The sequence below is a fragment of the Crocodylus siamensis genome, chromosome 2 (assembly GCF_052110815.1).
Source record: "Crocodylus siamensis isolate JL-2025a chromosome 2, ASM5211081v1, whole genome shotgun sequence".
NCBI lineage: Eukaryota > Metazoa > Chordata > Crocodylia > Crocodylidae > Crocodylus > Crocodylus siamensis.
The window spans coordinates 236,071,203-236,097,034 of NC_143396.1; the positions used below are offsets into that span (position 1 = coordinate 236,071,203).

Consider the following 25,832-nt stretch of genomic DNA (forward strand, 5'->3'; position numbering starts at 1 on the left):
GGCTCTGCTACAAGCCCTCAGAGGCCCTGATTGCTGCTGGTGCAGCCAGTAAGTGCAGGGCTTTTCTTTTTTTTTTTTTGGTGCCAGAAGACTGAGGCTGGGTGGGGGATGGAGCCAAGCAGGGCAGCTATGGGGGCTTCTCCCATGGCTCCCTTCACCTGGAGAGAGGCAGCCACCCAGCTGTGCCTATCTCTCCCTGGCCAATTCGAATCTCTGAACCAGTGTTGAAATTCCAAAAAAATTTGGCCAAATCAAAACGGAACAGAGATCCAAAACACCGAAATGGATCACTGTCCTCTGAAACAGCTGAACATGAAACCAAAATGAAACAGCTGCTTCGTAGAGCCCTAATGCATACCTTTAAATATAGTAATCTTGGGGAGATTTCTTACTTGGTCTAATAAAAGGTATCATCTCTGAAGCTAGCATTCTAGAATTTTGCATAACCTTAAATAAGGAAGAAGCAGTAAGCCAAGTGAGTAAATACTAATACAGCTCTATTATAAAAATGAAAATATTATACTAGGCAAGCAGATAAACTTTGGTAAACAGCAATCTAACCCAACTGAGGCAAAAGAAAAGCAGTGCAGTAATTCAGTATTGTAATTGAGTGAGGGTGATTGAGGTCACACTGCTGAGCACTGCCTCTGGTAGGGAAATAAAAATGCCTGCTGCTACAGCTGGCCATACTGCTGTTGCTGGCAGCTCTGCCCATTCATCAAACTACCCAAGATGTAGAACTGCCCTGTTACATCCCTGCATAAATTATTCAGGGAACACCCTCCCCCTAAATAAGATAAAGAATTTAAGAGCACATAGCCAAGGTTAGGAAAAACAAACAAAACTATTATTTTGATTCATAAGAACTAATAGACTTGTCTGAAGACCCATAAAAGAACCAGATTACTACAGAGTAAAAGAAGCAATTTCTAAGAGATTTATTTGAATAAAGGCTACTGAGGAGATAACTAATCAGAATCAATAAGTCCATAGTTGCCTGAGATAATTTTGTTTCCTTTTCAGATTCCAACTAGTTGTTTTTTGGCTATTTACCCATCTGATTTTGGCCCTCACTTTGTGCTCTGGATGCATAAGCCTGCACATTTAAACTATGCATGTAGGTGCCTACATATGCATGCAAGTTCCAGAAAAAAATATTGCCAGGTAGGGGAAGAGGGCCCTCCCATCTTTAGCTCAGAGACAAGGGGTTAGGGGACATCAGTTCTAAACCCTTTTGCCTAAAGGGGATTTGGATCTGCATCTGCCTCACTTGCCAGCATAGTGATCCAACCACCACATTACAAGTCAGGCATTATTAAAACAAATCTCTGGTGCTTCTTTTGAAACTGAGCCACTTGTATTTAATAGCCATTGGATAAAATGGACAGAGTCATATGGAAGTTTCTGGCCCATTAATTTCTCTCTTTTTCCTAGTCTTTCTTCCTTGAATGCCTAGGGAGCCAATGTCAAAAGTTGCTCCAGAGAGGAAGTGTAGCTAATGCCTAATCTGTTGCATGGTGGTTAGATAACTGTGCTGGAAACAATTGTAGGTTCAAACTTCCTCTTAGTGAGGGGTTACTAGGACTCAGGTCTCTCATATCTCAGGTACCCTACCCTACCCTCCTCTCCTCCTTCCTTGGAGTCTAATATCTGTTAGAAATTAGTTTCTAGTCTTATCTGGCTTAGATGTCAGTATGTGTTTACAATGGCCACAAATGTAGAAGCATATGTGCCCAGCTACTGTACAGCTTACTGAACATACTCAGTATATGCTGCACACACATGTCCACACTGCTGGGAAACAGAATCATTGCCTGCATTTAAGTGCTATATATACTCATAACATGGCTAAAAACCTGTTACATAAACACACAAAGGGAAAACAGAATTCCAGAACCTGATTTGGACTGATCTGAACAAGGGATAACCCAATACTGAAGTGATGGGAGCTAGCAAGAAACATTCACAATTTACATAAATCATCACATCATGGTTTTTTGCAACTTCTCTAAAGCAGCTGTTTTTAGCCACTGAAAGAAACAGAATGCTGAAATAGATGGACTATTTGTGTAGTAAAACACAGCAATTCCTATATTCCTATAGAGAGGGATGCATAAATGACTCAACACAATGAGTTATTGTTGTGTTGATACAGAACAACAAAAATGTGGCATTACTTCCTGCAAAAAACAAGGAAGTTTGCATTTGAAAAGGTTGTCTAACACTGTCCTAACCACACAGTTGGTCCCATCAAAGTTATCAATGAAAGAAAGCCTTCACTCTTGCATAATTCCTGGGCCATCACAACTGCATACTTTTACGCAAGCAAACTTCTCTCCCCTATTATTTTTCAGAACATTTTGCCACTTCTGCTAAAATCACTGTTAAACTTAAATAAGATTTTAAATTGAACCATCTCCATTTGGATAGATATACAGTAAGTAATATGTTTCACAGTTTCTGAAATGCAACATATCCTTTCATTCAATACCTTTCTACATAGATGTTCTTTCCAGTCCCAAGGGAATATAGACTACAAAGAATTCTGTAGCATGAAACTTGAACATCACCCACTGAAAGGAAGAAAAAAAAAAGTTTGCATAATGCTATGAAACATTCATATACAATCTACTTTAAAAAAAAGAAAAACAGTATATATTTTGTTCATTTATACAATCTGACGAAACAATGACTGATCAAATGATGAATTACATTTTCTCATAATGTTCTACAAAATATTTTTGGTAGGGATGTGCGAAATGGGCCCTTTTTGATTCATATTTGGCCTGAATTGGGGACAGCGATTAGATTCGTGGATTTGGATCACTGTCCCTGATTCAATTCAGCCAAATCTGAAAGTGAAGATTCGATGCTGATTCAGAGAATCAGTGATTTGGCCATAGACACAGCTTTAAATGTTTTTTCTACACACCTTGAGGTACCAGGCACAGCTCATGAATGGTGTGACGCTGGGGAAGATGGAGCATCCCACAGGAGTGCAGGACCCCCCCCCCCCCCCCCCTGCATGCTCGGCGGCGAACTTGGAAGTGGACTGGAAGTACTTCCACTGGAGAATGCATGGGAGGGCCCCCGCACCCATCCCCAGCTCAGTGATCAGCTGCGGGTGGACTCTGTGTGCCCCCTGTGCTCCCTGGCAGACCCAGAAGTGCTTCTGGTCCACTTTCAGGTCTGCTGCCACACATGCTGGGGAGCACCCCCTGTGGTCTTGTGGGATGCTCCATCCACTCCAACAATGCAACATTGACCAGCCACCTGGTACCTACAGGTATGTAGAAAAACATTTAAAGCTGTTTCTATGTTTGAATCACTGAATCTTTATGAATTGATTCAAAGAGTTCTGATTTGATTCAGAGAGATTAAAAGGTCTCTCAATTTGATATGGATTTGGAGATTTGGCCACTGCATTGTGCCGAATCTCCACTGAATTGAATCAGCAACTGAAGCTTTGCACAGCCCTAATTTCTAGCCTGGCAATATTGGAAACATATATTATTTATTTATTTTAATTTTGCTGATGCATATCTAGCATTCTTTGCAGACACCAACACTTAAAAGACAATTAAACATTAGCATTTATCAAAATATTTCAATTAATCAAAATTTTGATTATCAATTTCAAGTTAAAGCACAGCAGTCCACCTGCATCAGTTGTAGGATACTAACTCAAAGCCTTGTGGATTTAGGGAGAGATGGCCTTGAATATAAGACAACCGCCAATACTTAGTATTTATATATGGAAAATTTATAAATTTGTTAAAATTTTCCAGGTATAGAATATAATTATTGGACATTTGCTTTGATTTTGAACCCTCCTACTGCTACAACAGGTAAAATAAATCTGAGCAAGTCAGATAGCCCCTTTGTCCTCTGCCCCTCCAACTTCATTCCCCTGCAGCCCCTCCTGCTCCTCGTTATTGTTAGATCCTGCTCCCCCTCGAGCATATGGAAGTGACGAGCAAATTTGAAAACCTGACACTGAAATAAACATGATCATAGTAATTTGCAAATTATTATGGATACCCATAGACTTCGTTCATTCAGAATTGATCCATTTTACCTTTTTTAAAACCCATGCAAGTTTTTGCATAGGTAATCCATAAACACAGTTTTAAGGAGATCTTTTTTATTTTCTACCCACATATATATAGCATTTTGTTTTTATTCTGTCTCAAGGTCCAAATCAATTACAAATTCTGTACCACAAAGCCCAACAGTCAAGTTCCAATTTTCAACTAAGCAGAGCTCAATTTTTCAAATCTGTATGGCTTTACCACTGGGCAAGTATCCTCCCTCCCAGACCCATAAGTCTGGGGATTCAGATACTCCCCAAATCCATGGCAGGGATCCTATGTTTAAGCCCCAGGTCCAGTGGCCCTGTTCTTGCTTTCTTTTAACCAAAAGGCCAAGAAGAAAGCCAGGGGTAAACACATATGCAGTCCACCATTATCAACAAAAATGTGCAGTTGAGCTTTGTACATGGGGGAAACCCACAGCAGTTAGCCTGCCCAGAGTGTGTACTCCAGATACCACCCACAAAGGATCAATATGCTAATTTGACTCCACCCCATGACTGAAACCAGGTTTTCATGGAGGGCGGGGCCACATTAATCGTATGTGACAGGCAGAGAGAGCGGGTGGCAGAGGAATTCTAGAAGAACTGTTTGGGTCCCCATTTGGTGACATTTGCAAGGCATTTGAGGCTCGTGGAGAAACAGACATAATTGGAAATAGGGGGAAAAGGCACACCTCGGCTGTGGGAGTGAAGAGGAAGTCTAAATATATTCAGTGTAGTGGCTCACCATGACTTGAAAAAGCATCAGTGGTGAGGGGGGCTGAGTGCAATGGGAATTACCATATATCTTATTATAACAGGCTGCAATAACCTATCCTTGTTTGCCCAATATTGGAAAAAAGTTTTTTGTAGTCATGCTCAATGTTAGCTGCATTTAATCAACTTAATAGTTGGTTTCCATTACTAAGCAAAAGCTGCATTTGGCAGCAGTTTAATGACAGACAATTTATTTGATAAGGTTTCCTTGTATGTGAATGTAAGGTGAAAGATTTTTCCCCCATGCTGACTGGGGTGGGGGTAAACCTGGACTTATATTTGAGTAAATATGCCATTACTGAACCTCAAATCAATCCTTTACAATGAATAGAATTACTTTTCCTTGCTAACAGAACTTTTAAAATAAAGATGAAAATTCCTATTTTCATCTTCAAAACATTTTAATTTTTAAAAATTTAAGCCATTGAAGTTTCATTTTCTAGATTCTCCCCTCCGCGCCCCGTCCCCCAGCCACAAAAGGGTAAAACAGCACCATATTCTTGGCCAAAGAGCATTGACACATTTTATTCCAACAACATAAAAGAATGCAATGAAAATTTCTATCCCTTTTAATTTTATATAAGGCATAAAGGAAATTCTCACACTCTAGATTAATGAATGCTGTTCTCAGAAAGCTAAATGGATACAGTGTTCACTGACTTCTGCGACACTGTACACATCCCAGGAAAACTTCTTAAAATGAAAGAAAAGCCAATAGAAAGAAAGAATTCCCATAGAAGTAATTCCAGGTTTGATGCTGGAAACATACTAGATTGGGATCAGCAAGATTCTGGAGTGGAGGGGGGTACTTTAATAGGCTCAGCTCTGAGCATAGGTTTCTTCCATCTGGGTCTCTGCCACCCTTACTGGACCTGGAACTAGAGCCAAAGCTACTGCTCCTCCCTGCAGTGCTACTGCTGCTTCACCCCTGTCTGAGTCAAGCCCTCTGTCTCCACAGGCCAGATAAATAGGTTCCATAGGCCATAGTTATTCTACCCCGTACCAGAAAATTAAGAAGCAAATTTGGCTCAATGCATTCATGCATTCACTAATAAAATAGTACATGTTGTTACAACAGAATTAACTACTGAAAATAAATGGAAAAAGGGAGGACTTACAAAGTAAATCAACACCAAAGTGATGCTGAGCAATATGTTCAAACATGGATGTCAGTATTGGTAACAGGGCTACTGTAGTATAGTTGATATTCTGTGAGACACCTTTAATTTGTGTTCGAGAATGAGTAAATTTTCCAAGTTTAAGGTTTTCTGAAGTCTTTTCCAAATCTTCAGCTGCATTTTCAAAGAATGCCCGTAGTCCAGCTTTAACCAGCTCAGAGCCTGATTTCATGACAGTTCTACAAAATAATATGAGGAAGAAAAACAAAACAAAAAAAGCTTTAATTCAATACTCCATCAATTGCCAATATATATTTCATAAACAGAGATATTTAGAAGACAGATTCTATTCTATCTGTTAGGCGGATAAGTGGACTTAGATGCTTAACTGCTATTCTATTTCACTTTGTTCAAATCCCTGAAAAATCTATTAATGCATGTACTTTGGTAGCACACTATCACCTAACCCTTAAAAGTGAGTCACAAAAAACATGTAAGGAGGAGGAGGAGGATCCACCCAATTTTATATTAACAGTTTTTCAGGGACTTGAGCAGAGTGGAATAGAATTGCAGTGATGCATGTAAATCCACTTACACACCTAATTGGTGGGATATAATCTGGCCCTGACTTGTTGGTTACTTGTATCTATCTCTAATTAGACTCTGGAGTTTCCAAAATATATACTGAAGAACTTCTAAACTGTGAACTGAAGGACAATTACTTGAATTAGTATATTGGGCATGTCAACAACTTAAATGATTTTGCAGCAGTAGACAATTATGAAACAATTAAGCGTTTAGTTTGGATTCCATTTGTGCCTCTAATCAAAATGTCCTCAACTAAAAGGGACAGACCACAAAGTCAGCACTGTATTAGTCCATGGCCTCTGTCTTCAAGTTGCTGCTGATCTATTCTGCACGCTGTTTCCATGATGCAAGCCAATTACAGCAAACATCAATTAAATTAGCACAGTAGATGAGTCACAGATCTGGCAATGTTATCTTTCCAGCCCAGTGCTCTTTCCACTAGACCACACTACACCACTTGAAATTGGGGGGGAATAAAAAACATAAAAATTTAATAAAAATAGTTTAAGAAAAATTTTTGTACATGATTTTCAGTCAGGGTTTCTAAAGTTAATGAACACCTTCTTTAAAAAGCGCTTTTCAATGTTGCTATAACATTCTGAATTTCTATAATGTTTTTATTTTTGAATTAAAGTGTTTTGCTAATTAATCTTTGCTATATGCTTGTATGGTAAGTAAGAAATGTACTTAGTCTCTTCCATCATGCAATGATAGTTATTTAACAGTAAATAACATGAATCATAGAATCATAGGGCTGGAAGGAGCCCCGAAGGATAACTGGGTCCAGCCCCCTGCATGAACAGGAAAGACATCTGGGGTCAGATGACCTCAGCCAGGTGACTGTCCAGTCTTCTCCTGAAGACCTCTAGGGTAGATGATTACATCACCTCTGGGGGGAGCTTGTTCCACAGTCTGGACACCCTAGTTGTAAAGAAGTTTTTCCTAATGTTCAGCCTGAAGTATGGGAGTAAGGCAGAACAAGAAAAATGGTAACTAATTAAATTATTTTTTAATAAAATATCCAGGTTGTTCTTTTTAAGCTTCATCTAAAAAATTATATCTCCAGAAATAAGTGTTTCCCCTACATTATAGTTGGACTTGGATTCCCTATATTTTCAATGCCACAAATGGTACAATTAAACTTTTTAACAGGTTTGTTGCCTTTGGAGTGAAAAGTCCTGGACCCCTGGCAGATGTTCAGTTAAAGGCACCATGGGATCTGATGCACAATCCCAACAACAATGCTACACATGCATGGCAGGGATTAGATCCCCATCACACCATATTGCTGGTACCAGGAGAGCCCAGGGTTAAGATTTGTTAAGATCCTGGGCTTTCCCCACACCAGCAACTAGGAAGCCAGTCTGCTGATGGGGTTTCCAACTATGCAGTATATCTGAGTCAAGAGCTCACATGTGCTCCCAAGGCTGGGAGCCCTGATCAGCCTGGTCACATGTACAATTTAAGGTGTGATGGGAACCAGCCACAAAGTTATCACACACATTTTCTGTAATAACTTTGTGGCTTTTTTCTTGTTTTATCATGCAACTAATTGCATTAATCTGTGACCAATTTACTACTTAAAATGTGATTAACTGGTTAATCATGTCAATCCAGTTCCCATTCTAAGTGTAATGTCTCCCAGGGGCACTGAAAATATAGATAGCATGAAAATGATGCAAGGGGTGCTAGAACTAATAGGAGGCCTATAAAAATAGAAACAGTAGTGTGTGAATCCTAGCTTATATTAACATGTATTTATTAGCTTATATAAAAAATATTTCAGCCCCTTATCTATGCCTTCATGGGTAAGTTGTAGTCTAAAAAATATGTCTAGTTTTGAGTGTGATGTGGTTTATGATAACAGGTCAGACTGAGTTACATTTTACTTACTTTAGTATGCTAATAGACAGTTTAAAATCTTACTCAATACATATCTAGAATTCTTTTAAACCGGCCTAAGCTTTTATGGGTATGAGTAATTGAAATTCTGAAGTTACAGCTTCTTCCCTCAGATTTTCAAGCGGTGTTCCCAACTACACTAGCAAATATGTACCTTAGAATTCACAGGCCACTAACTACTCTTTAGAATCAACATCATTAGGGTGGATGAAAAATGTAAGTTTTCAGAAATACCAATCCAACTGCAAAAGTGTTCTTTGAAGAGCTCCATGACAACTGTATATATTGTAACTAGCATGGAAATAAAGTAAAAATTTCCTAAACTTACCGTGTATCCAGTGACTGAGCTAATATATGCAGGCAGCTAACCACTGTTGTTGCATCACTTCCTGTTATTAAAAAAAAAAGGAAATATTGTGACAGAAAACATTTACAATAAAAATATACAAACATACGCATTATGTTATAATTGTATATCTATGTAACTGATGTGTAATTGGAATCAAATGCCCCCTGCTCTGAAGTCTTTTAGAAGTTAAGGATTATATTTTCCCCCACTTTATCTCCATGTGTCTCTTTCAGATTGCATAAAATGAGCCGGGAGCATTCTCTGTTTCACAATGTACCATTTTTTTCTCCTTCATTTTGTTTGCTCTTTTTCAGTTCCCATTCTTTTTGTTTAAAACTTTATGGATGCAGAGAGTAGTAAACAAGATGCTAAAAAAAAAAAAAAAAGAGGACAGTCTAGTCATTGGAGATGATGTTTTCATAGGTGCTAAACAAAGGTGAGATAGTATTAAAAATTCTAGTCACTTTGTGGAGAACTTAGAGCATGATTTATATATAAATTTTGTCTCTCAGGCCCATTTCTATACATGTTCTGACCTGGACCGATTCAGTTTTGGGGGCTAGACTCAATCTTCTGAGGTCCCTTGCAGCCCTAATGTCTATGAAATAAACTTTGGGTGACGCTACACATTAAGGTTTTCAGCAATTTTTTTTAGTGAAAGTCCGGATAAACTGAAAAAAAGGAGATTCAAATAGAACCTGGAAGTCAACCCCCACTCTAAGAGTTGCTAATTACCTGCTACAGTATAACAGTTCACATATTTTTTCAAATTTGAATTTCAGGTGCGTATTTATTGTTCCCATTGACTTTACCAAACATGGAACACATATCAGAGGGTAGAATTTTGTACACATGTAGCATACACATACTGTGAAAAGTTTAAAACAATGAACTCATAAATCACACTTATTTTCTGCCACAGACCATTTTTCTCATGACTGTAATCTAGGCAGGGCAAAAAAAAAAAAAATCTAGAAATGTATAATGTCTCTCTATATTCATAACATTAGCAATGTCTTTCTTAATAACTTACCAAAAAGTGAAATCCTATGTCTAACAAGGGCAGCAAGTTTGCAGAATAGGCTAAAGCAGAAAAAAAATGCAAAAGGGCAGGAAGAGACACAGAGATTAAAGATTTATTTAGGATATCAGACAGAAAGAACAGCGAGAATGCAAGATATGGAAGAAATAGTTCCCTCAAGGTATATTTTAAATCATAAGAACAAACAATTAGATAAGTGTACTGAGCAGTGAGATCTTGAATATTTTCACATTCTGAAAGCACCTATAAATGACTAAAAGATGACATTTCCTCTGATTTCAATACTTTGCAGCAATTGTTATTTTATAGGGTTGACTCATTCTCTATTGCTTATAATTTTTTTCAAAGCTGAATAACATTTTACTGTTTTTTGACATTCAGAGATAAACACATTAACAACCTTAAGATAACTGAAAATGTTTCAAGAATGTATTACTTATATAATTTTTTTTTTTTTTGCATCTAATCCTCCCTGAAAGGTAAAATTAACCTGGAAATGTTAAGAGGAAAGAAGAGTGTTTTTGGCATCTACTGCCTCATAAATCAAACGTATCCATAGAAAAATAATTAAACAAATATGCAGGATGGGGGTCAAACATACATCTAAAGGTAGTGGTACCAATTACCATAGTTTTCTAAAGAACAAACCTCGCCAAGCAGGGTTGCCTTCCATTTGTTTTAGATTTACAAACTAGAAGTGACTAGAGGAAATGCAGTATGCGTGGAGAAGGCATTTATATAGCTTCCCATTAGCATACTTAAATATCTCACTATCCTTAACACGCTCATGCTGACATGGGATATACTATCATCACCATTTTACACTTGGAGAACAAAAGAGAGATAGAAAATAAGGGCCAGGATTTCAAAGGCACAAAGGTGCTTAAAGATACACAATAAATACCTACTGGGATTTACAAGCATTCTCGACTTACATATTTTAGCACCAATTTCCATGTTTAGACCCTGAACTACCTCTGAAAAATCTCACCCTGTGTGTCTTTAAACTGACATGGAAAGTCTGTTGTAAAGCACAGAACAGAATTCTAGTCTCCTAAATATCAGACTAGCAATCTAATGACTGAACCATCCTACCATTATGTTCCTATATATTATATTAAGAGCAGAGACAGGCACTTAATTGTACTTCAGAATTAATGGATATTAATTAAAGCAAGGAATGTCATTAATTGATCAATTAAGGTAAATTAATTCACATTCACTAATTAACAGTAGCAAATTAGAAGGAAGTATAGACAAATTGGATAAACTGGAGGAAGGTTATGAGCTGGGTCAATCAGGGGTCCAATTTTATTTAATATTAATATAGATTTCATAGATTTCTAGGGTCAGAAGGGACCTACTAGATCAGAGTCCAACCCCCTGCTCTGGGCAGGAAAGAGTGCTGGGGTCAAGTAACCCCAGGCAGGTGCTTGTCTAATATATTTATAGAGGTGGAAAGGACCTCAGTGGGCCATCTAGTCTGACCCCTGCCCCTAGCAGACAAGAAAAGTGTCACCAACCCTGGGGTCATGTGATCCCAGCCAGGTGCCTGTCCAGTTTCCTCTTTAAGACCCCCAAGGATGGGGCGAGCACCACCTCCCTTGGAAGCCCACTCCAGATTCTGGCAACCCTGACCGTGAAGAACTTTCTCCTAATGTCCAGCCTAAACCTTCTCTCTGAGAATGGCTTTATGGCCATTGTTCCTTGTCATTCCAGGGGGTTCCCTGGTGAACAGATCGTCACCTAATTCACGTTGCTCTCTCCTTATGAAATTGTACGCCGCCACAAGGTCCCCTCTCAGCCTTCTCTTGGAGAGGCTGAACAGATTAAGGTCCCTTAGCCTTTTCTTGTACAGCCTTCCCTGCAGGCCTCCAATAAGGTGAGTGAGCCTCCTTTGGACTCTCTCCAGGTTGTCTGCATCCCGCTTGAACTGCGGCGTCCAGAACTGGACACAGTACTCCAGCTGCGGTCTGACCAGTGCCTCATAGAGGGGGAGAATCACTTCCCTTGACCTGTTTGTGAAGCATCTACGGATGCATGACAAGGTGCAATTGGCTCTGCCAACTGCTTCATCACATTGGCTACTCATGTTTATCCTGGAGTCAACAGTGACTCCAAGATCTTTTTCTTCCTCAGTGGAGCTAGAGAAGGTTGCCCCCCCAGCATGTAGGTATGATGGCAGTTCTTCCTCCCTAGATGCAGCACCTTGCACTTATTGAATTGCATCCTGTTGCTCTCTCCCCACTTCCCCAGCCTGTCTAGGTCAGCCTGGATCTGGTTCCTCCTCTCCAGGGTTTTAGCTGCACCCTATAATTTTGTGTGGTCTGTGAATTTGGACAGGGTGCTTCCCAACCCCTCATCCAGATCACTGATGAAGATGTTGAACAACACCGGCCCCAGAACTGAGCCCTGAGGGACTCCACTGCCCACATCTTTCCAGGTTGACACTGACCCATCCATTACCACACTTTGAGTGCGACCCTTGAGCCAATTTGCTACCCATTCTACCATGTAATCATCCAAGGCAAATCCCCTCACTTTATTTATAAGGATGGTATGGGATACCTTGTCAAAGGCCTTCTTGAAGTCCAGATAGATAACATACACCTCAACTCCTGCATCTAAACATTTGGTGGCCTTGTCATAAAAGGAAACTAGGTTAGTCAGGCAGGACCTGCCTGCTAGAAACCCATGTTGGTTACCCCTCCACATTACAATAGCCAGCAGGCTCCCGCAGATGTGCTCCTGGATAATTTTTTCTAGGATTTTCCCAAGGATAGAGGTAGTAGAGTAGAGGTAGATGTTATTTACTTGGATTTTAAAAAGCCTTCCTGTCACACCCAGTTCTTACAAGTAAACTAAGTAGCTGTGATGTGGATTTTTTTACAGTCAGGTGGGTGGAAAACTGGCTTATGGGGCGCACCAGAGAGTGGTGGTGGATGGGTCAGTTTCTACCTGGAGAGATGTGAGAAGGATGTCCCCCAAGTCTTTGTCCCTGGACCAGTACTGTTTAATATCTTCATCAGTGATTTGAATGAGGGTGTAGAAAACACTCTGTCCAAATTCATAGACAACACCGGACTACAGGGTATAGTAAACACACTAGAGGGTAGGGAGCAAATTCAGGTGGATTTGGACAGACTGGGAAGTGGGCGGATCAGAATAGGATGCAATTTAACAAAGATAAGTGCAAAGTGCTGTACCTGGGGAGAAAGAATCACCAAATACACCTATAGACTAGGAAGCACCATTCTAAGCAACACAGCAGTGGAAAGGGATCTCCAAGTCATAGTCAATGTAAAAATGAACATGAGTTGCCAATGTGAGAAGGTAATAAGTAATGCTGTCACAGAGCACTCAGGTGCCCTGCACCTGAGAGCAGAAACAGCTTGGGAGAGACCCCTAGCGGTAACAACCAGGAAGCCCAGCTGCTTGTTACCAGGGCAGCCAGAGCCACAGGTGCTGGTTGCTAGGACAACCGCTGGGGAGTCAGCTGACAGGAAGGGGCAGGGCCTGGCACATATAAACCCCAGGAGTGAGGCCAGGAGGGCAGTTCCCCGTTGGTGGTCAAGGGAGGAGGAGCTCGTCTAGTGCAGACAGAGGGGAGAAGCCTGCCTGCAAGAGCAGCCCCTGGTTGCTGCTATGGGTTGGAGCATTCCCCCACCAGGTAGGGATTGAATGTTGTTTTGGCTGGATGGCTTAGTTTTTTATGTTATAGCCCAGGGACTTTGTGTGTTTGTTGTTTACAACTGGAGGACTGGGTGAGGCTATTAGGGGTTGGAGCAGGCCTCATAGGGGCTCCACAGTAGCGTGGGGACCCTGGTGCCAGAGAAGGCATTTTGGGGTGCACTGACCCCAGCCCCAGAGCAAGGGGGCAGCAAGAAGCCCTGGAGAGAGGGCCATGAGGAGCAAGGAGCCGCAGAGCGAGGGGGGGCCGTGAGGAGCCCCAGAGAAGTCAAGGAGAGGGCCAAAATCACGTCAGTATCATCTCCAAGGCTTGGGCTACAGTGTAGGGAGGGAAAAGGAGCCACAGATAGTGCCCCGTGGCACTGGGGCCTATAACATGGGCAGCTTCCTGCTAATTACATCAATTAATCAATTAAGATCAAGGAATGGCAGGAGAGTAAGCAGGTGGTTGCCCCCCAACAGGAGGGCGGAGTCACCAATAGAAGGCCTTCGGTAGCGATACTCCTGTCACAAATGCTAACTGCACTCTGTCTTGCATTAGTAGGTGCATCATGAGCAGGTCTAGGGAGGTGATACTTCCCCTCCATGCAGCACTGGTGAGGCTGCAACTGGAGTACTGCATCCAGTTTTGGACGCCACATTTCAAGAGGGATGTGCATACCCTGGAAGAGGTTCAGACGAGGGTTGCTCATACAGTTGAGGGCCTGCGGGTAAGATTCTATGAAGACAGATTGAGGGACCTGAATCTCTTCAGCCTCCGCAAGAGAAGGCTGAGAGGTGATCTTGTGGCTGTCTACAAGCTCTTTGGGGGGGGGTGGTCAACAGGGAATAAGGGGTACTCTGTTTACCAGGGCACCCCTCAGGTATACTAGAAAGAACGGCCATAAACTGAAAGGGAGTAGATTTATCTTGGATAGCAGGAAGAAGTACTTTACAGTGAGGGTTGCCAAAATATGGAATGGGCTTCCAAAGGAGGTGGCAGTTTCCCCTACCTTGGAGGTGTTCAACAGGAGATTAAGAAGGGGAAGAAGGAGGACTGAAGGAACTATAAACCAGTCAGCCTTACCTCTATCCCTGGGAAAATCCTAGAAAAAATTATCCAGGAGCACATCTGTGGGAGCCTGCTGGCTATTGTAATGTGATCTTTAATGATTTTTTCTAAGGTCTTGCCAAGGAAAGAGGTGAGGCTAACCAGCCAATAATTACCTGGGTCCTCCTTCCTCCCTTTATTGAATATAGGGACCACGTTGGCCCTTTTCCAATCTTCTGGGACTTGTCCGAGAGCCATGAGTACTCAAACAGGGGTGCTCATTGCATCAGTGATTTTGCTATGACACTGGCCAATTCCTTTAGTACCCTTGGGTAAAGATTATCGTGGCCTGCTGACTTAAATATGGCAACCCCTCCAAGTGCCCCTTCACCAGGTCAGCACTAACCATTAGTGGATTGGTATCTCCCTCAAGCCAGACTGGTTGGGAGGTGTGTTTGTATCCATGACCAGGAACAAAGAAATGGTTTAAGAGCTCAGCTTTGTCCATCCTATCTTATATATTAATATCTTAATTACTTGTCTTAGCAAGTGGGTAATAGTACACCAATGATATTTGTAGCTTACACTAAACTGGAAGAAAGTTGCAAAAACTAGTAGGGACAATGGAATAAAGGAAATAAATCTAGAGAAACTGGAAACTTGGAAAACAAGGACATCGGATACAGCTTGAAAAAATACAGTCCAAATATTGGGGAGAAAATAATCTGCAATACATTCTCAATGAGAAAGAAACAATGGGGAATCAATAATGTAGACAGAAATCTCCAGGCCACAATCAAAAACATATTAAATATACATTTTCAGCTTCAACTACATAGGAAGAAATTCAATATATTTCTGTTCTGACTATGCAGCAAAATATTAGAAATAATGGACTCAGACAGACATTCGGAATCTCCAGGGAGAGTCCCTGCTCTCTCTGGAGAAACCACAAGCATACAGAAGTTCATAATTTTGCTCCCAGAGTTGAAGTGGCCACTCAGGGAAAAAATAACTTGGGAACACCCCGAGTGAAGTGGGTCCCCAGAGAATCTCTCTCAGGTGACAAAACTTCTGCACAGGCAGCAGACACAGAGCTGACCTCCACAATCCTAGTGTCCTTTGCTTCTCTTTCATGTGCCCTCCCACTGGGGAAGGACAGTGTTTCAGTCTTAGCAAAGCAGTGAGCAGAACGTGCCACCAGAGTGCTTTTGGCTGGAAAAACCCAGTACTTAGTTGGCGTGTTCTGCTCCTGGCTTGTTCTCTGCTTCAAATCACACTACATCACTTGGGTGCAGGGAAGCACAGAAGCACACACCCTGCCCAGCTCTAGCTATCCTCCAACATAGCATACGAGGGGGGAAAGGCTGGAGGACTACTTTGTGCATGGAACAGATACCGTCCCCACCTTTCCTGATACCTGCCTACGTTCACTTAAAAACAAAAAAAAGTTTGCAAAGCTCTCTGATCTGTGTGCTTTAGGGATCCCTGGCAGTCTAGCATTCATACTGCAGGCTCTTTGCTTATCTATCTGAAGTTCTGTACAGGTCAGTTTTTCTCTCACAAAAGCAAACCTGGGAGAGTTGTCCTGGATGATTTGAATACATGTCTGTAGTCACTGACTGCCTGTCTTGCATGCATACCAGCTTCTAGTTTCTTTACTATTCATTCCACCCAGGAAGAGCACACACCAACTGCAGATGCTTCCCTCAGCCTGACAAAGGGCATTTGTACCCAAAAGCTTGTAAAGAAGAATTTTTTCCAACTATTTCAGTGGGTCTAATAAAATATATTGGATTTACCCAAACAACCTTATCTGCATATGTCCTTAGACCAACATGGCTACAATCTACGCCCCTGTCAATTTCCAGTGTCTCCAAACAACTTCCTTCCAAGTTGCTGAGGCTTTTACATTTGCTCCTCTATGACCCAGGCTTATGCATTTCATAGAAACACGTTGTGCTAAACCTACTATAATTATGGAAAACATCTCCAAATTATTTTACATACAACTCAAGTGACTTTTGTGAAATCCTAACACCTCCATTGTGTTCAGCAGACCTTTGAAATTCAGCAGAGATAGCAGAAGGAGAGCAGTGCCCACAGGGGATGTGTTGGCGATAGGGCAGAAGGAGCATGCCTTTAGAGGGGCGGGAGCACACCCACCATGGCATGCGGCCACTAAGAAGTTGAACAGCCATGTTTTAGGTCTTTCTGTTTCTAAAATTTGATTCATATCATGTCTATACTGAGAAAATGTTCATATCAAACAATAGCATTTTCAATTCAGCTTCTTATACTCCTAACACCACCTCTGCTTCAGTCTGTCTATGACAGCTGCTTTCTGCCATGCCTCATTCTCTCTTACAAAAATACTCCACATTGCAAGGCAGTGCTTTTATCCCCGCAATATATAGCATTTAAATCAATATTTTACTTTTGCAGTTGAAGCCTCATGCAAAGTGATACAAAGAATTATGTCCTTGCTGTGCATTAAAATTCAGACATTGCTGTGTCTCAGGATTTGGTCATAAAGGACAAAAATAAAGCAAGCCTACAGACCAGAATCAAGGAATAATGTTAAATGAATAGGTTGATATTTTGCATTTTTTACATTTTTTTAAACATACGATTATCATCCCCATTTGCAGTTTTGTTATAAGAACAGCAAAGGAGATTCACTTGAAAAGTTATTAATGTTCTTCAGTTTTAACTAATTATGAAGCTACCATTGTCAGTTCCTCAGACAATGTTAAGTTTTGCTGTGCAAGCGGGATTTCAATAATTTGGTATGTATGCATAGTACAGCTTATCCTCCTAAAATATACCACTCACTGGGTGCATCTACATGAGATGCTTACTGTGCAGTTGACTAATTAACTGCCTAGTAATCATCTCAGCATTTACACATGCACCCCTATTATGCCACACAAAATGAATAAGCTCCACAGCAGGGTTGTAAAGCAAGGTAGTACTTGTAAATATTTACTAGTACTATCCAGCTGCAGAATATTTTTGTGTGCAGCAGCACCTGTGTAGACACTGACCCAGCTGGCGGGAACACGAGGTTGCATCAGTGCTGGGTCTTGCCTGCTGGCTAGTCCTGCACTGAAATACCCTTGTGTCCCAGTCAGCCCCTCTGCAGCACATTGATCCCAGTCAGAGCAGCCTCAGGCTGACAGGTGGACCCCTGGGCCCCGTCAGCTGGGATTGCTGCGACCCGGGTCAATGTAATGTCTGGGCACATGTACAGATGTGTTCCCAGGAGCAATAAACTGTGGAGCAATAAGCTGCCCCCTAATGGCATGTGTAGCTACACCCTTTCTGAACACAAATAATATTTCTGAGCATGGGCGGCTGGTGCCTCCTGATCCTGGGGGAATGGGGGGGGGGCACCAGCATCTGATCGCCACTGGCAGCAAACCAGAAATGCCAGTGGCAACCCTGGAAGTGCTGCTGGTGCTTCTCTCAGTGCACCCACATTCTCAGGTGGGGGGCACTGTCTGTTGCTCCCCCCTCACTCCCTGGCCAGCAAAGGGTAATCTCAGGGAGGGCACATGCCCCCCCACCTTGTGCCTCCCCTACATGTCACCTATGTTTCTGAGAACATGCATGTAAATTGGTTCATTCATTTATGAATGAAACAAACTGAAAATGGGTACTCTTGTCAAACTGTTTATCTCCAATAAATTGAATAATGGGAAATAAGTTGCTTCAATTTTCCCTTAGAGTAAACCTTGCCAGAAACCTATTTGCTAACAACACTGAGAGCCTTTATCAGTATTAACCTATTTTCTGATGCTGGCAGCCAGAGTTTCTTCTGATAGGGTAAGCAGAAATTGGGGGAAGGGGAGCGGGCATGAAGGAAAGGTCTATCATTCCACTGTTAAGGATATTCAGGTACAGCCATTAGCTATAATTGGGCTTTTGGGATGTTTAATAATTTTTGTCTGGCTTGCACCACACTATTATTTTTACATTTTGTTTTAGTTCTAAAGAAAGTTATTTGAGTCCTGGAGCCTGATGTTATCTATTTAGTAATAAAACTGACACAGTAGTTAGTAGCAGCTATGTTAGCTTCTCTCTTATTTTTCTGCATCCTTTTTCAGAGTGTGAAACTCTAGGAATGAGAAACTAGTCTGTACCCAGGGATATTCATAGCTTGATACTGACAGGAGATGGCTGTACTTATTTCAGAGTTGAGTTAAGGGCAGCCAGAGCTTCCTAGCAGCCATATAGTAGCTTGTTCTTCCTGTTGTGACTGCTAACAAAAGGTGGCAGCCTGTGAAAGCAAGGGTGCAATACTACTAAACTCTTAACGTAAATTGCTAAACCAACATACTGTGATACTAATCTTTCAGTCAAAACCAAACATGTTAAAAGATTTTACCTTTTAAAAAAACTATTATTGCAATTATTTGCAGTTTTTACTTCATTTTCTTAATTAAATGATTGATTAAAAAATTATCACTGCCAAACCATGAAATACTTTCAATTAAGAATAAAGATGGAAATGGTAGTCATTACCATTTTACTAAAAAAGTAAAATCTTGATTCATCAACTATTTTATCAATTGGAAGAAACTACTGCCATTTTCAATCATTAAAAAAAACCTTGTATGCTTCATTTTAATCCCACAATATTTATCTTACCTTGCTACCATTTCTTTTTCTTTATTTGAAGCATATCCACTGCTACTGAGTGACTTAGTGGGAGATGAAAGGAAGTACAGGCAATGATTGGTAAAGTACTGGTCAACTAATGGCAGTAGAACCTAAAAGATATGAATACAAAATGTACTTTTGGTATTTATACAAGATATCAGTAAGTATATCCTTCAGGATCTCAACAAGCCACACTACCTTTATGCCTCTGACTATAAAATGCAATTGTAATATAACATCTAAAAGTAATAAGAGTCATTGAGAGAGAGAAATAAAAATCTCAGAACTGTCAAATTCAAACTGAAAAAATGAAATACAACACAACAAATAGTATACTTTGAGATGCTGTTATTCCTCATGAAAATGAAGATGGGACTGGCAGAATATTAAGGATATAGGAGATCTTGGGTTATTCTCTTATCAGTTATCTATTGAGTGAAAGTATTAGGATATAGATAGATGTCATAGTTTACGCATTTCAAATGCCTTAAAAGTGCTTCAGAGGACAAGCAGTGTGTGTGTAGTTTTATACCCTTTGATATACAATGGGGCAGAGGCAGTGCAGCACCTGGGCTCAGCTTTATGGCAGCCTTCATTGTTGCAGCTCACTCTGACCAACTGCCTCTGCCAGTCCACCCCACACCCAGCACTACAGGTGCCAGACTGGCTTGGGACCCCCGTGAGCAGGATATGCTCAACTGGACAGATGAGGTAGAGCCACAGATGAGCAGCAAGTGGTGTTTGGGACCAGAATGGGCAGACAAGGCCAGGGCCAGAATCTTGAGGTGGTGACAGCACGGGGTCGGGGGCTGGGGCACAGGGTAGACCCACGATCTGCTCCCCACATGTCCCTGCCTGTGTAACTGGTGCCAATCACAGGGGCATGTGTGGACTGGATCAGGGCTCTGCCCAGGCCCTGACCCTGTGCTGTCACTGTCCCATGATCTGGCCTCAACCCTGCCTGCATGCCCCACTCCCAGATGCTGCTCCCCACCTGCCTGCATATCCATCCCATCAGCCCAGCTGAGTGTACCCTGCTCATAGAGGTCCCAGGTCAATCTCCATGGAGACCCCACCTTGTCCAGTGCCCCGGTGGTGTGTGCGGGGTAGATGGGCTGGTATTGGATAGAACTGAATGACTCCTCCTCTCCCTGCTGCACTGGGCCATATCACCACCCCTCCTTCTCTGGCCCGCTACACTTCACTGAAACTCCTCAAATGGTCCTCCAACCCAAATAATTGCCCACCCTACCTATGGTGGCATGTCTATCCCATTTTTTCATGTAATAAACCCTGGTTCAGTTGAACATTGTGTGTGGGGAAGTTTGTTCACTTTAGAATACCCAGTTAAGCTTTATTTTCAGAGGTTTCTGGGTGAGGTTTCAAGCCAGATTTAGAAAATTGGTGTTAAACTCCTAAATTTGGTCCTTGTTATTACTTTGGTCCAGAGCCTCACAAAAGGGTTACATTTACAGTATGTAAAACATGTGTCAGTAAAAACATAAGCCAGTAAAAAAGTTTGTCAGTAAAAAAATAAATAAAATAATAATAAAAAAAATCCTGGGGTGGCTTTCCTGGCCAAGACAGTCCCCACCACTGATGAAACTGAGAGCCTATCACCAGAATCAGGAGAGCCCTGTACTCCCACTTCCCCCAACACTACTGCTAGCTACTTCTAGAATGGGAGGACCTACACTGTCCTCCAACTGTTAGAACCAAGAGATCTCTACAGTCCTTCCACTGCCCCTCCCCCCCCAGATCTAGTCTCAAATCCCTGCATAGCTCTTGGTCTTCTGTCTTCCACTTAAGTGAGAGGGGAGGGGATTTAGGGAAGAAGAGAAAGAGAGGTAGGATTCCACTCACTAACACTGGCTTCACAGCCCCTGTCATGCCGCAGTCCACAGCCCCCATCATGGAGGGGGCAAAGGGGATTGGAGATAATCCTGTTGGGGAAAGGGAAGAGGCTGCAGCCCCCTATTGGATCCCTGGCTGAAAAGCATTTTGCTGCACGTAGTGGCAGTGATTTTTAAGTGATCTAGCTGGGTGGGGAAAAGTTGGGGTCAACATGAGCTGTATGTCTGTCCAGCAGCTGAAACACTATGGGCACTTACACACACGATGGATGCCTGCTCCAACACATGCTAATTAGCACACATTGAAGCAGACATGATTAATTGAGTCTGCTGCGAGACTGCTGGAGCACGGTAATTAGTGCACTCCAGCAGCCTCCAGGTCACATGTATTCAGCATCTTTGCATTTCAAAATGGTGGTAGGGGTGCTTTAACTAAACCTTGTTGAATGAGCTTTAGTTAAAGTGCCCCCACTGCCATTTTCAAACACAGGACACTGAATACACCTGATGCTGTTGGTGCTTTAATTACAATGGCTCTCAGAGCTGCTCTAATTAAAGTGTCACCCCTTCCACCATGCCCCGGAGCACATGTAAAGATGCCTTATGTTTATTAATGTTTCCAAGCCTGTTGTGGTTTCTTTCAAAAGTTTTGTCTGTCTGCACTCTTAGAACTACCAACCTAGGGCCCTCTACTTCCATATTTTGCTCCCAGCAGCAACTGGCATCCAACAGGATGTGCCCTTCATCTTTCCATATCACTAACCAATACCGTCTCTGAGAAAAAAAATCTAAACTTAAATAGTCATTAATTTATTCTTTGAAGCTTGAGAATTGTAATTGTATCCTGTAAATGCAAGTACATATGCCATTCTTATGCATATAAATACTGAATCCTGTTATTAAAAAATACTAAGGTATGTTTGCCACAGTAATATCCTTAGATAGCAAAACTCAAAAATTACTTGTATGTTCCTATGGCAACGCAACTTTGGATGCTTTCCACTTTAAAGGTTGGAGGCACGCAACCAGCAGGTGCCTGATTAGGGTGGCCAAGAACTAGGACCTAGTTCTTATAGGGTGAGGTAGCAGTTTGTGGCCAAGAAAGAAAAATCAGCTGGCTGAGCTACAGCTCAGGAACATCTTGGAGGTAAGGGCAGGAGCTATGGGGATGGTCTAGAGGCTCTTAGGGTGGGCATGACCTAAAACTGCACCCTGCCAGGGAGGCCTGGTGGGACTGCTTGTGGTGGGGCAGTCTCAATTAAATACCAGGACTGCTAACCTCCCTGGTGAAAGGCGGGTAGGATTGCCTTAATCCTGGCCCCCACCATCTGGTGGGTAATTGTGTGAGTAGTGGGAGCAAGGTGGCCCAGATGCATTAATAGTGAGATACCTGAGCCCAGCAGGGATGTGAGATCCCAGAAGCCCAAGGGGGTAGCTTGTTGGATGTAGTATGAGGGCCCACTCAGAGTAGGATGCAATAAGGGGCACCTGAAGGATTGAACATATAGGGGTGCAGAGTAGAGCTGCTGAGGGTGGCCTGAAGGGCTGCACCAGGGGAGTACCAAGTAGGGCTGCTCGAGTGGCTTGAAGGGAGGTACCTGGGCCAACCCCAAGTGTGTGGGGAAAATCAGTTGCTTGGTGAGGGCACAAGGTTACACCACACAGAGTAGGTGATCTCGAGGAAGCCAAAGTTGCTGTGTGGTAGTGCCAGGGAGAGAGTAGCTAAGCCCAAAGGCCAAAAGAGATTGCTTGAGGGGAGCAAGGGCAGTAGAGAGTGGCCCAGTGATGGGCAGTATGTAAGAGGCCCCTGTGAGAGGGGGATGGAGTGCAAGAGGCCTGCTATGAGAGGGAGGGCAGCGTGAATGAGTGTGTCAATGAGGCTAACAAAGGACTCAGCTACCCCCAGTCTCAGACTGGGGAGCAATATCAATCTAGATGCCATCTGCAAGGCTTAGGGAAGGTTTGGAGCTGTGGACAGCACCCCCTGGTATCAGGGTAGTGTAAGAGCAGCCTCCTGCTTAATAAATAATGTTAACATTCAAGTCGTGGCAGGCAAGTCAGGGCAGACTGCCTTAGGCAGGTGAGTGGGCCAACCTGTGATCTGGCCACAAGTTTGCCCCCTGTCACAGTCCAACAAAAGAATATTACATTTTATCTATTATAAATAGATAGCCTTTTAGCCTGATACCCTTACTGCATATAAAAATCATTCCTAGAAACAGTGCCTCAAAGCAATACTTCTGCAAATGTTATTTATCACTGTTAGATTCAATACCCAGGCAGATGGGAAAACAGACATTTCCTTACATGCATAACTCTTTATTATTAACACACACCGTGCTCTGCATAATAGCAGCAGTTTTGGTGCATTCCTTAAAGTATTAAGTTACTCACTTTGGCGAAAAATTTAATTTCTTGATCATGTGGGGATTTCTCTGTTTTTCCACTGGTAACAATGGCTTCTGAAAGGATAAAATCAAGGCAGATATGAATACAGCTAAGGAAAAAAGAAACATTAAACTCTTCAAACCTTTAAAACAGCCTTACAAACTTATTTGTGAATAAGTAAAAATTATAATTAATATGGTGGCACCAAAGACTCAATTTGCAATTTAAAAGCAAATAACTAATTATCAGAAGCTTGCCATGTATTTTCTCAATAGCAGTAAGTCATCAAATGTGAAGTAGAAATTTTAATATAATACATTTTCTTTTTTGTGGTAAAGCTTTGATATTAACTACTTTTACATTTTAATATAGGAACACTTCAGAAACTTACCTAAATGTGCAATGAACTCTTGAGCAGAGTCAACATATTTTAAAATCTTCTTCAGAAATTTAAATGCAAACCTTTTTTCCATGGATGAAGCATCCAGTTCCATATCATTAAGACCCCTATTTTAAAGAAGTTTACAGCGGAAAATATTATGAAGACGTCACACATAATATACCTCTATGAAAAGGTCTATAATTTTTTTATTAGTTTATCAAGGCAGGTTTTCATAAATCAAAATCTATCTATCATAGCAATTCTCTTTCCATAAACCTATTAGACTGTACTGACTTCATAAAAGCTCACATTTTTAGAGAAAAATTTTTGTTTACAGTTAATCATTCAGTATTACAAACTTAAAGAACTACAAGCACCTTATACAAGTAAAAATGCACTAATTTTGAGTCTCATCCTGTTGAGTGCTGACCACTCCATTTCCACTGACTTCAATGAAAGTCAAGGGGGTTGAATGCTTTATAGGCTGTGTTTAAATAGAGCCTAGCAGGATTGGATCTCATTAGCTATCCCTAAATTTTTTTTAATACCACTTATCTCACTTTGGGCTATAGAAAGAATAACTTGAAAGTCAATAGGACTTAGGTTACTAAGTCTTGTAGAGGGTGCGCAAGTGTCAAATAAATCAGTGACAGTTTAGCAGTTTAGTTTAAGTGGTTGCAAACCCTATCAGTACAATACTGTACAAGTGTTCAGGGGGTGGCTGTATGTTCTGCAAACAGACTATGCTGCCAAGAGCACCTAGTTGACGGGCCCCAAAGCACACATCCCAGCATGCTTTGACGGCTCCCCAGTCTACCCAGAGACAGCTGACAGCACTCCAGGGCATAGTTTCATAGTTGGTAGGGTCAGAAGGGACCTGAACAGATCATCAAGTCTGACCCCCTGCCATACGCAGGAAAGAATGCTGGGGTCAAACAACCCTGCCAAGATGTCTATCTAGCCTCCTTTTAAAGACCCCTAGGGTAGGAGCAAGCAGCACTTCCCTTGGAAGTTGGCTCCAGATCCTAGCCACCCTGACTGCGTGGGACAGGACTGACTGGGTGGGTGCCACAGAGAACCACATTTCCTCCTCCTTATAATACCCCCTTCCTCCCCTTCAACTGTCAGGCTTTCCAGTAGGAAAGTCTCTCAATTTCTCCTCTAGGAGCCCACACTGGATCCCTACCCCTCTGGCACCAATCAGTGGACCCATTTCCAGTGCAGGTTGGGTGGTTCTGGTCAAGTTTGGGGTTGGGTACTGGTGGTTCTGATGCTTACAGGTCACATGCTGGGGGCTCTGTTTCTGGGAGGGGGCAGGTTTGGCCAGGAGTGGGAAGGGTCAATGAAATGGCTTTGCTCACAGTGCTGATGCATCTTTCAGCATCCTGTCTCTCATTGGAGCATGGGCTGTTGCTATGGGAAAGCCTGCCTCCATAGCCAGAACTAGGGCTTTGCTGGAGCTAGGGCTGGTGCTGCTGGAGGTGCCAGCACCCTAGCTCTCAATTTGGCACAAGCTACTGCCATGAGAAACCCTGTCACCACTGACAGAGCTCTGGCTGTGGTGATGCAGTCACACACACACACACACATGTCCCTGTAGGGGTCCAGGTCAAGGGGTGGAGAAGGGTAGTTGGTGAGGGGGAGAGGCAGGCTAGGGTGCTGGTGGGTAGGATTCCCCTGTCTGCTTAGGGTAATACAACTTCACAGCTTGGGGTGTGGAGAAGAGATGGACTTTTTTGGCTCCTCAGCTGTCAGGGGGAGTGGTTTGCCATGTCTTAGGTTCCAATGGTAGAGTGTAACCCAAGTAATAGACTGTCTCATTGCAGGTTGGTGAGGGGCAGGGGTGGAAAGAACAATGACCACTGGGATGCTGGAGAACAGTGTGGTGACTTCTGTTGATAGGGTAAATGTACAAGGATTCATTCAACTGGTAGAAGCACTATCAGAGGTGTCTTCTACCTCATTGGATAAGGTAG

General features: G+C 42.2%; 1 protein-coding gene across 12 annotated transcripts in view; it reads right to left on the reverse strand.

Moving 5' to 3' along the window:
* The window catches only part of RYR3 (ryanodine receptor 3), a 541,049-nt gene that overhangs the window by 117,627 nt on the left and 397,590 nt on the right, over positions 1-25,832 (reverse strand). For all 12 annotated transcript variants that reach the window (XM_090033490.1, XM_090033491.1, XM_090033488.1 and 9 more), the window contains 7 exons: positions 23,866-23,981; positions 23,481-23,548; positions 19,222-19,343; positions 9,840-9,889; positions 8,786-8,846; positions 5,968-6,206; positions 2,492-2,573 (listed from right to left, as the gene is read on the reverse strand). In XM_090033490.1, the coding sequence (XP_089889616.1) occupies positions 2,492-2,573; positions 5,968-6,206; positions 8,786-8,846; positions 9,840-9,889; positions 19,222-19,343; positions 23,481-23,548; positions 23,866-23,981 (738 nt within the window). The remainder of the gene's footprint in view (positions 1-2,491; positions 2,574-5,967; positions 6,207-8,785; positions 8,847-9,839; positions 9,890-19,221; positions 19,344-23,480; positions 23,549-23,865; positions 23,982-25,832) is intronic.